We start from the raw sequence: 13,976 nt of genomic DNA, 5'->3' as shown, positions 1-13,976 counted from the left end.
TGCACTTTGATTTGTTTATCTCATGGAAAAGATCCTTGTTGTCCATTAATATGACTCCTAGTTCAAAGACAGTTGTGCTATACAGTGAGGTTGAGGTGAGGAGGAAAAGGGCAGGGCATGAGGAGGACAGGGAGTGTTTAAAGTCAGTGCAGGATGTGGAAGGTGCTGTCGTATGCACTTGTATACTGCTGTGTGCATGACTGCACATGAGTACCAAGGCCTGTTAGACAGCCAGCACCTTTGTGTTTGAACTGCAGTATGTGAAAAAGCCATCTGGAAACATGGCTAGAGGGAGGGAGAGGCCGCCAATTCACAGAGGCCTGATTCACCAGCACCTGGTATGCTGCGTAATGAGCCACATTTAAGAAACCCTCTGCTTTGAGCTCCAACTTGAATCGTTCCATTTTCTGTCACTCTTCCTCTGTTGTTCTCTGCTTCCTTCCTCTAATCCCTGTCATGTCTTCGTAAAGGATTATCCTTGTGACGCTGAAACATTCAGCCTATGCTAACATTCCCAGGCCTCCCAAAATACACCTACGCAGTGTCACTACTCAAAGGATATTTCCTAAGTGGGGGCAGAACTGAAGCTAAGGAGTTATAAAGTTTGATATAAACTAGTCTGGTGGTAATGACAGACAGGCAGCTCAGATGGAGCAGAGTGACAGCAGCTGAGCGGCTGTTTCTGGTGTGTATTTCCACCACTTAGGGTACAAGCAGATCAGTCCTCAGTGGCGTGACAGTGACTCGCAGGCTATGAGCATGCATTCTGTTAAGTTTGTGTACAAAGAAATTTTACAAACTGTGTTGCTCGTAAAGGCTGCTTAAAACCTAACTGCAGTGAAACTTGTGGTCACCAAAGGTTTAAAGTTAACTTTTGGAATGGAATGTGTCAGTCCATTGGTTGTCCTGCTCGTGAGCTTTGCACCCATATCCAGCATGATTACAACGTGGAGGGGATGACAAGCTCTTAGCTCCTGTTTGATGACTAAAGGCTAACTACTGTTAATGCCAGCATGCAGCATTTGTCTACAGTCCAACACACAGGATTTAGTGCGACACCTACTGGCTAATGTGAGTCATGTAATGTCATGCTGGATGTCAGGAGGCAGAAAGCAAAGATGGTGTCTGTTTTCACAGAGGACAACATTACATGCACACACAAATGATGTGAAAGGCAGCCTTCCTGCTTTTGATACAACAGCTGGCTAATTTTCTGAATGTCTACTGTGAAAACACAGATCACAATGCACTTGTGATTACTCCTGGTAAAATTCCTGCTCAAGATCAGACGGGTCACCATTGGAACATCCCTGCACATATTGGAATTATATTAGAAGTCCTGTGTTTTAAACAGAGGAACAATAAGGCCAAGAGGTTCTTTGTTATGTAATATATGCAATATGATTATCACTGCAAAGAAGGTATGATGAAAGGAAAGCTTTAGTGTGCATTTGTTTGTTGTAAAGGTTTTGTCTGTCAAACTTCCTGCCCCATGTTTTGCTGTAGTGAGCTAATCAGAAATGCAGTTAGAAAGGTTTACATTAAAATACTGGCTACACATCTTGTCATTGCAGTGGCTGATGGTTAGTTAAGCATTTGTACAAATAAAATCAGTTATTAGATTGGATATTGGATTTTTTTTTCATGCTGCCTCCCTCTCTGTCTCTCCCTTTTCTGTTTTTTGTTCTTCTCAATTTTTCCAGCAGGAACCAGCCAAAGTGAAAGAGAGGAGTCGATAGACTGAGACAGCAATATAGAACAACAGGGTAACCTCACTTCAGCACTATGCTCATCTGACACACACCTGGTAAGTACTGTGTGTGTGCAAGGGCAGCTTGTTTTTAGAGTTGTGGTGGCAGCACAGGTATGTCTGTGTCCCTGTAGGGTTGTATCCTCACCTGAGCAGATGATTAGAGTTGGACACGTCACACTTAGAGGAGCAGATATGATTGTAGATTGTTTATTGTATTAAATACGCAAATTGTACATGGATTCCAGCAACTGGTTTAAACAAATGTGTCACAAGCCTAACAACCTTGGCATCTTCAGTAGTAAAGGTTAGAGGTAGTTGATGTATTTCTTTTTGAAAGAGGGGACAATAGTAGTTACTCTATGTTTTGTTGTCATTTATAGCAGCATTTGCTCTAAAACACTGGCCTGTGTGTTAGTGTGTTGTAACTGCTGTCAAATCTCCAAAGAGATATGTTGTCAAGGGGAACCTCAGACTAATGGACAAGACATTCATGTATTATCCCAGGAAGTAATTACAGATAAACAACAGACAGATTCAGACTTGTAAACACAAACTATTGCTTCCTGTGCACTTAGACACTGCTGTCAAACTGTGTGAAGGAAGTTGATGTGATATAGTGCTGTTTGTTTTTGGCTCTGCAGAATGCAGCGGTGGAAGGCAGCTAATGGCTCTTAAAGCACAGGCCATTGCAGCCTGAGTCTTGAGCCAGGAAAGAACTGGCACACACACATAGACACTGGCCTGGATTGTCAAGTACACAAGGGATGCCTTTGCTGGCCTTGGGTATTTTAAGCATCTCCTTAGTTTTTATTACTGTCTCAGCGTGCTTTTGGCAATGAATAGTCTCTGAGGTGTTTTCTGTCCTGGGCAGAGAAGAATATTGAGGAGTATTAAATCTTATCTTGATACTGTAAGAAATCATTCACAGTTGAAATTCCATTCTAACTATGAAAGACAGAGACACTGTCTTTAGCCTTTCATGATACATAAGATCATTAAATATAATCACCATTGTCACTGTTTCAATTTATCTGTGTAATCATATATAGATTCAGAGTGAAATATTATGAGATACTTGTTCTTCCAGACTTTATGACCATGACTTTATGAGTATTGTCTAGGGGTGTATGAAAATATCAATACACTTGTGTATTGCGATATTACATAAACACATTTGTATTTTAGTTAATAGTTTGCATGTTGTTGGATGTTACAGGAACCGGCAAATGCAGATCCCTGTTCTGACTGCATAAAAATGTTACTTTTTTGCAGGAGTTGTTATGCTTATGGTGGTGTGTTGCTTATTTTATGACAGTCTTTCTAAAATTAGATTTGAAAAAATTGCAATGTATTGGGTTGTTTACAATAGCGCAGTGTATGGAATCGTAACCTCTGTATACGTACTGTATCGCCAGATTCTTGCCAATGCACAGCGAACTAGTAGTGTCCGTGATACTGAAGGAGTAGTACTTTGTGAGCATAGGTGAGGTTGTTTACAGTCATTTAAAGAAGATAATGAAAATGCAGGTTGTGCAACATTCAGTAACTGATTCTGAAGCTGTGTATTGATTATTTCATTCACAGACAAAATGGTGACAGAGGTTAGAAATGATTTAATCTATCAGGTAATTAAACAAACAAGTTACAGCTCTTGTGTTTTTTGATGTAAGTAGTTTACTTTTTGTGTTCTAATTAATATTTTTGCTGCCTTTATGCTTCTTACAGTGACATGGTATTTGAGTCCTCATTTACTCTGTATTAACTAATTCACTCAATGAAGCCCCTGATACTTGGGTTTTGAGAAGAACGTGGCTCAAATCACATAATAAACCTTGTCTTTCTGACAACTTGAATTTCCAACCTCCAGCTCTTCTGAAAGTGCTGTTGGCTGTTGAAATCCACTGGTCAATTTCCACACATGCACATTAATACTCTGCTAGCTATTGGTGTTTAGTAATTAGGTGCAGTGTGGGGAGTTGTTGAGTGGCAGTAGGTCATACTGTGTCAGGTGTAAGCTGTTTTCTCCAAACCCCTGTCACCGAAGATCTCCTCCTAATGCTCAGCCTAATCACCTTCTGTCCTATCAGTGACAGAACAGAAGGAGTAGTCAGTGACATGCTACATATGACATCTACAGGTCTGCTGGGATGATAACTGAGCCTGTCAACACTTTCATCTCAAGTTCATCCATAACCAGTTTTCATAGGTTGAATTTAACCTAATGGTCAAACCAGGAGCCTATAATAATGAGCATACTTGAGAATAGTTGGATCAACATAGATCATCCAGTAGGTGGTGCTGCTGCTACAGGCTGAATGATCTTGTCTCATTATGGTCTCAATAGTAATGTTCAAGGTGTGGGGCAAAATTTACTTACTGTAGTATGTTTTGTGTGTATGTGTTCAGAGGGCCTGGCAGGCTTTGCTGCAGCTGAGGATGATGAATTGTCTTCTTCGTTAGAGCTAGATGGTGTGGGAATGATGGACTTCCCTAATGGCCAATCAAGCATCACCACCACTGCTGCAACAGTCTCTGAGGTAACACCACACCCACTTTGCTGGAACCTTATCCACTCTAGTCAGAATTTCTCAAGAACATTCTTTTAGCATCTTTCACCTCTGAAAGCTTTAGTGTATGATTGTTATATGTTGAGATTTAGTTAAGTGTCTTTGCCTTTCTAAGTGATTCTTGGCTTCAAAAATATGTTGGCTGTTTATCCCTCTCAAACCTCACATAGCTCACCTCTCCTCTCCACATGCAAAACCTTGTTCCTAACAGCACAGTCATCATTTTCAGTTACTTGACACTTTATCTCAACCGTATAATGCAACTATGTATGTTTATCATCTAGAAGAGCAGCAGCTCAGAATCTCTCAGCGATAAAGGCTCTTCAGAGCTGAAGAAGAGTTTTGATGCTGTCGTGTTCGATGTGCTGAAGGTCACTCCTGAAGAATATGCAGTAAGTAAAGTGTGTGTCTGCTACATGGTGTGGCTTTGTCTAATGAACCTGCATACATGACTGCGTAAGCACAAATATGATTTGCTGACTTGAGACAAGAGGTGATGTGATGACAGAGGAGAAAATCAGGTCAGTTTGTCTCAGTAATAATTGATGATATTTGGCAGTGCCAAGCAGCCTCTGATAGATTTCCCCTTGGCTGCCATTGCACAAACTATGAACCCTTTGCTTTGAATCAGCTGTACCTTGGTGTGGGAATTAACGTTGCTCAGGTTTTCCCATAATAATAGTTTGTTTTTTTTTAAATTTGTATCTTTCTGAACTGATTTTAGTTTTGCTTTAATGTTTGTCCTCTTTTCCACCCTCTTCATCCAAAAGAGGGAGCTCTTTATCTTCTTCGCCTTAAAGCATCTTCATGTAACATCTTTCCCTGGTATATCAGCAAGGCATTTAAAGGTGATATCAGTCAAATGTCTGGCCTGGGAATTATGGGTTGTTCAATGTCATACCGCCTGGGAATTATGGGTTGTTCAATGTCTTCAATGTCATACCCAGTGGCTTGAGATGACACGGCTTCTTGAGCAAAAACTGTGTTTCATTGATTGAAATGTTCATTTAAGTTGCGTTTCCACTGTCGAACCTAACGAGCGGTACACTTCCCATTAAAGGTCACCCGGCATATGCTCACAGGTTGGGGAGGACCATCCTGCTTTGCTTTTACACTGTATTTTCGCAAGGTGCTTCTCCACGCACCCCCAAAGTGGGCAGAGGGCAGTGGAAACAAATGCAGAACCCGTGATGAGCATTACACATTTCATTGCGTTTTAATAGGTTCCTGTAGTGGAAGAACCCTATTACTGACTTTAGATTGGAGAATTGATGACTTGCCCAGCACCCAGTTTTGTGTTGATATGGCAGTATGGTGTCTGGGGAACTGTAACGAGTCCCACCCCGCCCACCCCCCAGCCTAACAACTGGTAGGCCAGTGGTTAAGGCGCAGCGCTCTCACCGCTGTGGCCCGGGTTCGAGTCAGGGTTGCGTAAGGAAGGGCATCCGGCGTGAAGCACGTGCCAAATGTCAACATGTGAGTTGTCAGTGTGACGATTCGCTGTGGCGACCCCTAAACAGGGAAAAAGCCAAAAGTGACTTTCTAACAACTGTTGTGTTTCATCTCCTCCAGGGCCAGATTACGCTTATGGATGCCCCTGTGTTCAAAGCCATCCAGCCAGAGGTGAGCCGCTCTTGAATCAGTAGAGAGAGGAGAGGAGATGGACAGCTGTTTTTGGATGTTATTTTTGACTTCTGGTGTGTGGAATCAAGTAGAGCTGTTGACCTTCATACCACATTCAAATACCTTTTTTCTTCTTTAGTGAAGTTGCAGAGTGACACATCTAAAACTGTTAGACAAACATCTACCCTCACATCTCAAATTATGCAACTAGAAAAAAGTAAGTCAAGAAAAAGTCAAAGAAAATACACATGGTTGCGTAGTATAGGTGCAGTGGCTTCGCTCTTTGGTTTGTAGATTTAATTCTAATGGATGAAATTGTCATTTTTGTCTATCATCTATGTTCAGAAGCTCAATGACAGACCAAAAACGTTTTATGTTTGCACATTTAGTAAAAATCAAGAAGTGAATACATTTACAAAAGTATTCATGCTGTCATCAGAGCCTCATATCAGGAAAAGGCTCACTTAGTCTCTCACACCTTTCTTTTGCCTCAGCGAAACCCCATGTAACCCTCCTGACAGCAGGCATTTGACAGCCTATGTTTAAGGTTGGCCACTATGGCCTTATTAAAACACCACAGAAACCACATCTCTGTGGGGTGCAGCACAGTCTTCCTGCATATGTGCCTTAACAGCTCATACTCTTCTGTGGCATTATATCATTACCAGGACCATGTTTTGATGTAATGTAAATAAAAATGGCATAGTATAGTGTGGCCTTTCTGATTCTTGTAAATAGTGTGTTGTTTCTGAGGAATGCAAAAGAAAAATATAGATTGTAGAGAGTGCTTGTCTTTGGAGTATTGCTGTTTCTTCATTTGGAGAGAAGTCATAGGTGTCGTCCGGCCTCCAGCACCATGATCTTAACTTCACCTGGCCAAGTTCACACAGAGTTTACTGAAGGTTAATACTCTTGTGTTCAGTCTGGTTTGACCGATTGACTGGCTATGGGGGTTTTAGCTTAATGAAATGTCCTGGCATCTCAGTCTAATGTATTGTAAAATGTAATGGTTGGAGATAAAGATTTAGGGGTCAGGTGTAGTTTCCCTTGTTGTGGAAGGACTTGAAGTAGAGGTGAAGAAAAATGTGGGGAAAAGTGAGCAAGAGGGGAAAGCAGTCACTGCTGTGATTGAGGGTACCGACAAGGAGATGAAGGCTGCAGTCTGGAGGGAGAGAGGGACCCAGAGTGCACAGTACACACACTGATACAGCAGCATTCTGTTGCACTACCATGACTTTTCTTGCTCTCACTGTGCTTTTGTCTGAGAATCTTGGCAGAAAAAAGCTACAACAGCTGAACTGAACTTGAATACAGTTTCCACTGCTGTCAGCCTCTTTGCTCTCCACACAGACACATGATGGGAAAAGCAGGTGTGTGTGTGTGTTGGTGCACAGCAACTGTTTCACTATGCTCACTGCCTGAATAGGGACATATTGAACTGGTTGAGTCTTTGAGTTGTGCAGTGATGTTTTTACTGACAAACAGCCCAATTTTCACCATTTAAGCACCCTTTAAATGCTGTGTTACCACACTACTGAAATATACACGCATGTGATGCCTAAAATAGACCTTATTGATAAATGGGGAACAGTTATGGACATAATTAGGGTTGAAAGGCATATTAACATAGAACAACAATATTTTTTGCTCTAATATTTTCTTGAGGTGAGTGAGTGGAAAGAAGGCAAAGAGGGTGTTCATTTCCATGGTGTAATATGTTCTCATTAGTTAAACTAGTTTAGAAGGATTCAGCCTTCTATTGGATATGCCATCTCCAGGAGAGTTTCTTGCATAACTAAGCTCTTGACATGTCCAGATGTTTTGCAGAAGTTTTCAACTTGACATATCTTGACTTTTTGCATAACAGCAAACAAGAAACGGATCAAAGTTTCCACCAGATTGGTTCCAAGTGTTGTTGGTGGACCGACATACTGATCGAAAATGTTTTTACTGTATAGCATAGTTACTGCAGGTACACTAAACTTGCCCTTTAGTGCTATTGTGAATGTCATCTCCTGCATGGCTTAAATGTTCCATGTCAGCAGCCTGTCATGTTTGAGCTGCTGTAATGTTACCGTTTTTGCTGTTCTTCCAGTGCTGTGGTAATTTTCATAACTGTCCTGGCTACTTGAATAGTTGTAATGATCATAAATTGCCTACGTCTTGACTTGGCAGTGTCTGTGTTTAATTTTTCCTCTCTCCATAAACACATCATAACTGTCTCAGTATAATGTGAACATGTGTGAGAGTGCAATAGAGGGAGAGACTGTCCAAATGCTATTGTGCACGCTCATGTTTATAACTAATTACATGTGTATATGAAGTATAAACAGACATTCTGGCATGAGCTGGAACACTTGCTCCAGACATGATTTTAGTAGAAGAGAAGATCTCATTAACTCGAGTGTTTAAATGCTGACATTGAGCAGATGTATGGAGAAGAGCCTGAAACATCCAGCCAAACTCTCTGTATGATGAAGAAAAGATAACTCATAATTGCAATTAAAGATTACATGAGTTGTGGATGAAGACACCAAAAACTGAGAAGATGGGGAACAGTTTGGCCAAACCATCTGGGCAGGAAGCATAGTTGACTCTCACATATCCTCCTTTCTCCAAGCTGTGTATATGCTGTATATGAAATGGGAAAAGGGGATTGATAATGACTAGAGAGGCCAGCATTTTTAAATCATCATCATCAAGCTTTATTTATTCAGGGAAAACCAGTTGAGTTAAATATATACACATGAATCAAATAAAATCAGTATTAAAAATCCAAAATCACAAGTCACACATTAAAAACAGAATACATACACAAAATAAATAAAATCCTATTAAAACCACAGTGTTCAGATCATCTAATATATACACATTTAAACTGTAAGGTACTATATAAAAGCAGTTTTATCTTTTTCTGTAAACTATTCCATTTTTGTAGGGAATGGCAACAGAAGAACATCTTTGTATTACTGAATTATCTTATGAATGGGTCTGGTACATTGATTTATAATGCAGGAGGTGCGTAATGCACCAGTCAGGCATACCATTATGACCACCTGCCTAATACTGTTTACATAGGAGTCAATGTGGCAGTTGGTTGGCACTCATGTCACTCTGCAGCTCACTGTGCATCTTCTGTGAATCCATTTGCTTCCACAGTTCTACTGTCAGGAAGAGTCTTTTAGACAAATTCATCAGCCTCACCACTCTAGGTGTGATATCTCCACTACAGCTCCTGACTCTTTCTCTTCATAGAGACCAATGGACAGTATTTTTCATTTTCAACCATTTTAACAAAGATTCAAATAAAATTTTAATCTTTTAAAAAGTACAAATGGAAGTTAAAAGTTTAATCTACAGTAGATCAACCTCATCATCAGTGAACCATGGACGTCCATGACCCTGTCTCCAGTTCACCATTTGTCCTTCCTTAGACACTGTTGGTAGGTACTAACCACTGCAGACCAACAACACCCACCAAGACCTGCAGGGTGGGAGATGGTCTGACCCAGTCATCTCACCATCACAGTTTGGTCCTTGTCGGAGTCACTCAGATCCTTATACTTGCCCAGTTTTTCCTGCTTCCAACACATCAACTTTGAGGACTGAATGTTCACTATCTAATAAACCCCACACACTGTAACAGGTGGTCAGTGTTATTCACTTCACCTGCCAGTGGTCATAATGTTATGGCTGATTGATGTATATTCAGGCAACTTATTAAGTAAGACTTTATACATAAATAACATACAATGATGCTTTCTTCTCGGTGTCAAAGATGGCCAGTCTTCTTTCTGATATAACTCAGTGGTGAGTCCTAAAGGGTTCTCCAGTAACAGATCTAATAGTAGCATGGTACACTGAGTCAAGTGGTTTCAGGGTTTTGGCAGAGGCATGCGTATAAATTATATAGCCATAGTGTGTTACAGATAAAATTGCTCTTTGTACCAACTGGCTCCTGTGACACTTGAGACAAAATCTAGGCTTAAGCAAAGCATTGAATTTCTCAGATATGCAATTTAAAACTAAGCTTGTCAATCAAAACAAAAGCCAAGATATTTTTATGCTTTGCCAATGACAGCACTGTTCAGTGTAGCTATATTTAAATCTAAATTTAACAATTTGACACTGGTTTCTAGCAAAAGTCATATGCTTTGGTTTACAATAATTTGTTAGTTTAAGATTAAGATGATGTTGAATGTTAAAATCAGACTGCAAATACTGAAAAGCCTGATCAGTGGAAGGGGCCACTGTATAAATAACCGAGTCATCTCCATATAAATATGTAATACTGCTAATTACTTTGGATCCTGGATCACTAATAAAAATAGTGAATAAAGTGGGACCTAAAATGGATCCTTGTGGGACTTCTCTACCCATAAAATGTAACTTTTAAACAGCTTGTGATCTAGCAAACAAATAATTTCTAACCAATTGTGTGACTTCTCATCAAATCCAGTATGGCCAGGTTTTTGCAAGAGAATGTTGTTATCCACTGAATCAAAAGCTTTGGATAAGTCAACAAAAAGAGCGGCACAATCCAGTTTTCTATCCAAAGCCTGTGTCACCAACAATTTTTGAGGCTGCTATCACAGTGTTATGACCAGATCTAAAACAAGATCGACAGGGATTCAGAATACAATTACTAGCTAAATATTTTTTTTTTTTTTTACCTGATTATTAAGAAGCTTCTCTAATATTTTTGCCAGACAGGGAAGTTTAGATGTAGGTCAAAAGTTACTGAGTTCTCCTTTATGCAATGGTACAACATAGACATTCTTCCACAGAATAGGAATGTTTTCTGTGAATAGAGTCAAATTAAAAATATGAGTAACACATCCCACAGTAAGTGGTGCAGTCAACTGCAAAAGACTCTTTATTACTAGAAAGGCCTCAAGAGAGGCAGGTTTACAAGATCTGGGCTGAACAAATGCCACAGTGACCCGCAGACTCCAGAGACAAACACAGAATCTAAACACATCTGCTTTTGATGATATGTTAGTGACAGCTCATAAGACATTGCATTACAGGAGGTTTGTTGTAATTTAGTTTTGTCACGTAATGGAACTTCATCAACACAAAACTCATGCTTCTCGTCTGTGAACAGAGTATGAAACAAGTGGAGAACCTGGCAAAGAGCTGTTGAGCAGGGTCTTTTCAGACTTGTGTTCTGTTTGAGGTGCAAGTGTAATAGATGGGAACAGCAGAAGCTACTTTTCAGTGGTAAAATCTAGTGTCGAGCAGGCTGATATTTTGATGTATTCCTTGGCTGTTGGTTTGCAGAATGAAATTGCATTAAAATGAAGAGGGGAGGAAATGACTCAAATGAAATCTTTTTCTTTCTTCTAAAGTTACGATACAGTGGTTCCTAATGGTTTGTAACATTGACTGGGTCTGTTTGTTGAGAGGGAACTAGCTTAGGCAATGCATTATAGTCTGAATAGAACAGCTCACAGGGAAACCTAGAGAATAAAATGATGTGTAAATGGAAAAACAGTGCAAGTGTAGAGGAACTGTGATGAAATAAAAGACAGATGGTCTTCCTCTCTCTTTATCACGCTCTGCTTCACTGTCCCAGAGGGTCATTTCTAATTTCATAATCAGATGTGTGGCTGATGACCTGCTAAATGTTTATACAAAAGAGGCTGAGAGATTGAGTGGGGGAGAAACTCGTCTTTGTTTTTAACACAGTCATGACAACAGCCATCTGAGTCATTTAGTGGCTTTGGCTCTCAGGGAACAGCTATCGGATTGCATTTTACGTATGTCAGTTCCTCACATGTCTGGGCACACAGTATAGAAATCCTCTGAAAAGGCTGAAGGCCTTCCAGAGACAGCGATGACTGGTTGCTAGAGGCAGATAATGTTTCACGGTCTTGGGCCTGTCTTGCCTCCAGGCTCACTGTTTCCCAGAACTGATTGTGAGATAAACATTTACTCAGCTATTGAGTTTTCTGTCATACAGCCACAGCTGCAACTTAGATGTTGCATACAGCTGTCTTAGTTGTCTTTGTGGTGTAAGGATTGGACAGTAACTGCTACAAAGCAAACACAGGAGGCAATCCCACCTAGTCTGTCAGCACAATAGTCAGTACCATGGTCAAAGGTGGAGGAAAAAAATGTTTTAGCAGTAGAAGATTTTACCTGTCTGAGTTTTTGATATCTCCACAGTTTCCTCTGTTCTTGCAGCAAACCTTTCTTTCACTTCCTCTACTCCTCATCTCCCTTCTTTTCTATTGTGTCCTTCATCTTTATCAGTCCTTCCTGTCTTGGCTTATGGCCTCTCCTTCATATTCCCAACAGTAGAGGTTTTCCTATACAGTGTAGATGGAAACGAAAGGAACTGCTGTTAACATAAAGTCTTCACAATTTGGGGTTTAGCTGCAGCTGGTTATGTGATTCACCTTGTACGATGTGTTTATGTAATAGTTCTTACCATGTATTTGTGAAGCCGAGTTGAATCTACAGTTGGGTTTTAACAAAAGAAGAGCAAGTCTATAATAAGATGGTCATTTGAAGGTTAGGTGTAGAGATGTTTGGCTTTGTAAAGTTTTATGTGCTTTATTTAAGGCTAAGAATCTGATCCATTTATATTTTTGGTTGGATCCATAACAGCACTCTTGTACTGCTTCAGTTGTTATTTTGTGATGATTGCTTCTAGTATCCAGAGGTGAGGTCACTTTTCCTTGACAGCCCAAGTTTGCATACTCAAGAGTATAGATGCAGTCAGCTTCTAAAAACCTCACAGGGCTGTACTTTATTGAAGGTGTTGCTCAACCAGCATGAGGAAATGACAGGCTGCTTGTTTTTTTTTTTTTAACTGTGCTCTTTTACTGCCGAAATTAAAACCTTCTTCTTAGAGAGCTGCCTCCTTGAGGCCTTTCTCCGAAGACGGCTGTCTGATTTTTTTTATTTTTTATTTTATTTTTATGTGGCCTGCAGTTTGTAACAGCTGAGTGTAAAATTAGATAATAAAGGTGCAAGAAAAATAAAGGAAATAAAATCCTACTAGTATGTGGAGAGGCTGTGGATCAGTTCCCTGCTGTTTCAGTACACATGAGGAAGAAACTGGCCTTGGTTTTTACACAAGCTTAGCTGTATGGACAGATGGAGGCGGTCCAGTGCTTAATAGTCAGTGACAGTTACTGAAATGTAGGGATCTTGCTGGGCCGACTAACTGGGTGGTGGGGTGGTGGTTCAGGCTGTGGGACACAAACACACCTACCTACCATGAACTACTGAGCATTGTTGTTTAAGAATCATGAAAGTTGAATTTGAGAATGCCTGGCATAATGCCAGGAAGAAGGGAAATTCTTATTTAAGAGGAACACGTCCTAAATAAATGATTTCTCCTTGGTGAGATAGGTTTAACTATGTCCTGTGACAAGGACATGTGATTCTTCATTGGCTTGTAAACCTTGTGGGAAGATGATGTTGGGTTTCCTACAGTGTTGCCTGTTAATAGTCTTAACTGTCCCTTCATCTTCCCTCCAGCATCCTCATTCTGACTTAGGCCACAAAACTGCACTAAATTTACATTATTTTGTGGTTTGTTGGTTTTCCTTTTTAATGTGCCATTGTTGCCTTTTAGATTTTATTACTGCCACTGCAATTAGCACTCTGCAGATTGCTGAAATAGGCATTACATCACCTTTGTGCTTGTGGCATGCATTTGCATCCTCATGATCAGTAGTGATTTGTCACTAAAGATTTTGACATTTGATGCATTACAATTCAGTGGGAGCATGACTAATTGGGACTGAGCCATCGTTAATGTTATTAATTACAACTGTGCATTTCCTGCTTTAGTAATGCAAAATTTCTGCAGTGAGAAAAGATCAATGGTGGAAATTATGATATATGATTCAGGAAGCTTTCGTTTGATTCTACAAAACTGAGCAGAAATAAGTCCATATCCTAATGATGTGTATGATACTGGATTGGCTTTAATCAGTAATGAGTACAGAGCTTCACACTGAGGCAGTGTGTGTTCTTCATAGCTTGTTTGTGTTTGCAGACATTAATTAATCCTG

At 40.2% G+C, this 13,976-nt stretch overlaps 1 protein-coding gene across 9 annotated transcripts in view; it reads left to right on the top strand.

Moving 5' to 3' along the window:
• Positions 1 to 13,976, top strand: part of ralgps2 (Ral GEF with PH domain and SH3 binding motif 2) — a 79,354-nt gene that overhangs the window by 21,779 nt on the left and 43,599 nt on the right. For 5 of the 9 annotated variants that reach the window (XM_020625312.1, XM_020625315.1, XM_020625321.1 and 2 more), the window contains 4 exons: positions 1,704 to 1,807; positions 4,160 to 4,290; positions 4,605 to 4,712; positions 5,893 to 5,943. In XM_020625312.1, coding sequence (XP_020480968.1) covers positions 4,231 to 4,290; positions 4,605 to 4,712; positions 5,893 to 5,943 — 219 coding nt within the window. In that variant the 5' untranslated portion in view covers positions 1,704 to 1,807; positions 4,160 to 4,230. The remainder of the gene's footprint in view (positions 1 to 1,703; positions 1,808 to 4,159; positions 4,291 to 4,604; positions 4,713 to 5,892; positions 5,944 to 13,976) is intronic. The other 4 variants (XM_020625313.1, XM_020625316.1, XM_020625318.1 and 1 more) reach the window with 3 other exon arrangements.

The sequence above is a fragment of the Monopterus albus genome, unplaced genomic scaffold (assembly GCF_001952655.1).
Source record: "Monopterus albus unplaced genomic scaffold, M_albus_1.0 scaffold352.1, whole genome shotgun sequence".
Classification (NCBI taxonomy): domain Eukaryota; kingdom Metazoa; phylum Chordata; class Actinopteri; order Synbranchiformes; family Synbranchidae; genus Monopterus; species Monopterus albus.
Note: the sequence above shows the minus strand (reverse complement) of the source record. Positions and strands in the feature narration are given on the sequence as shown.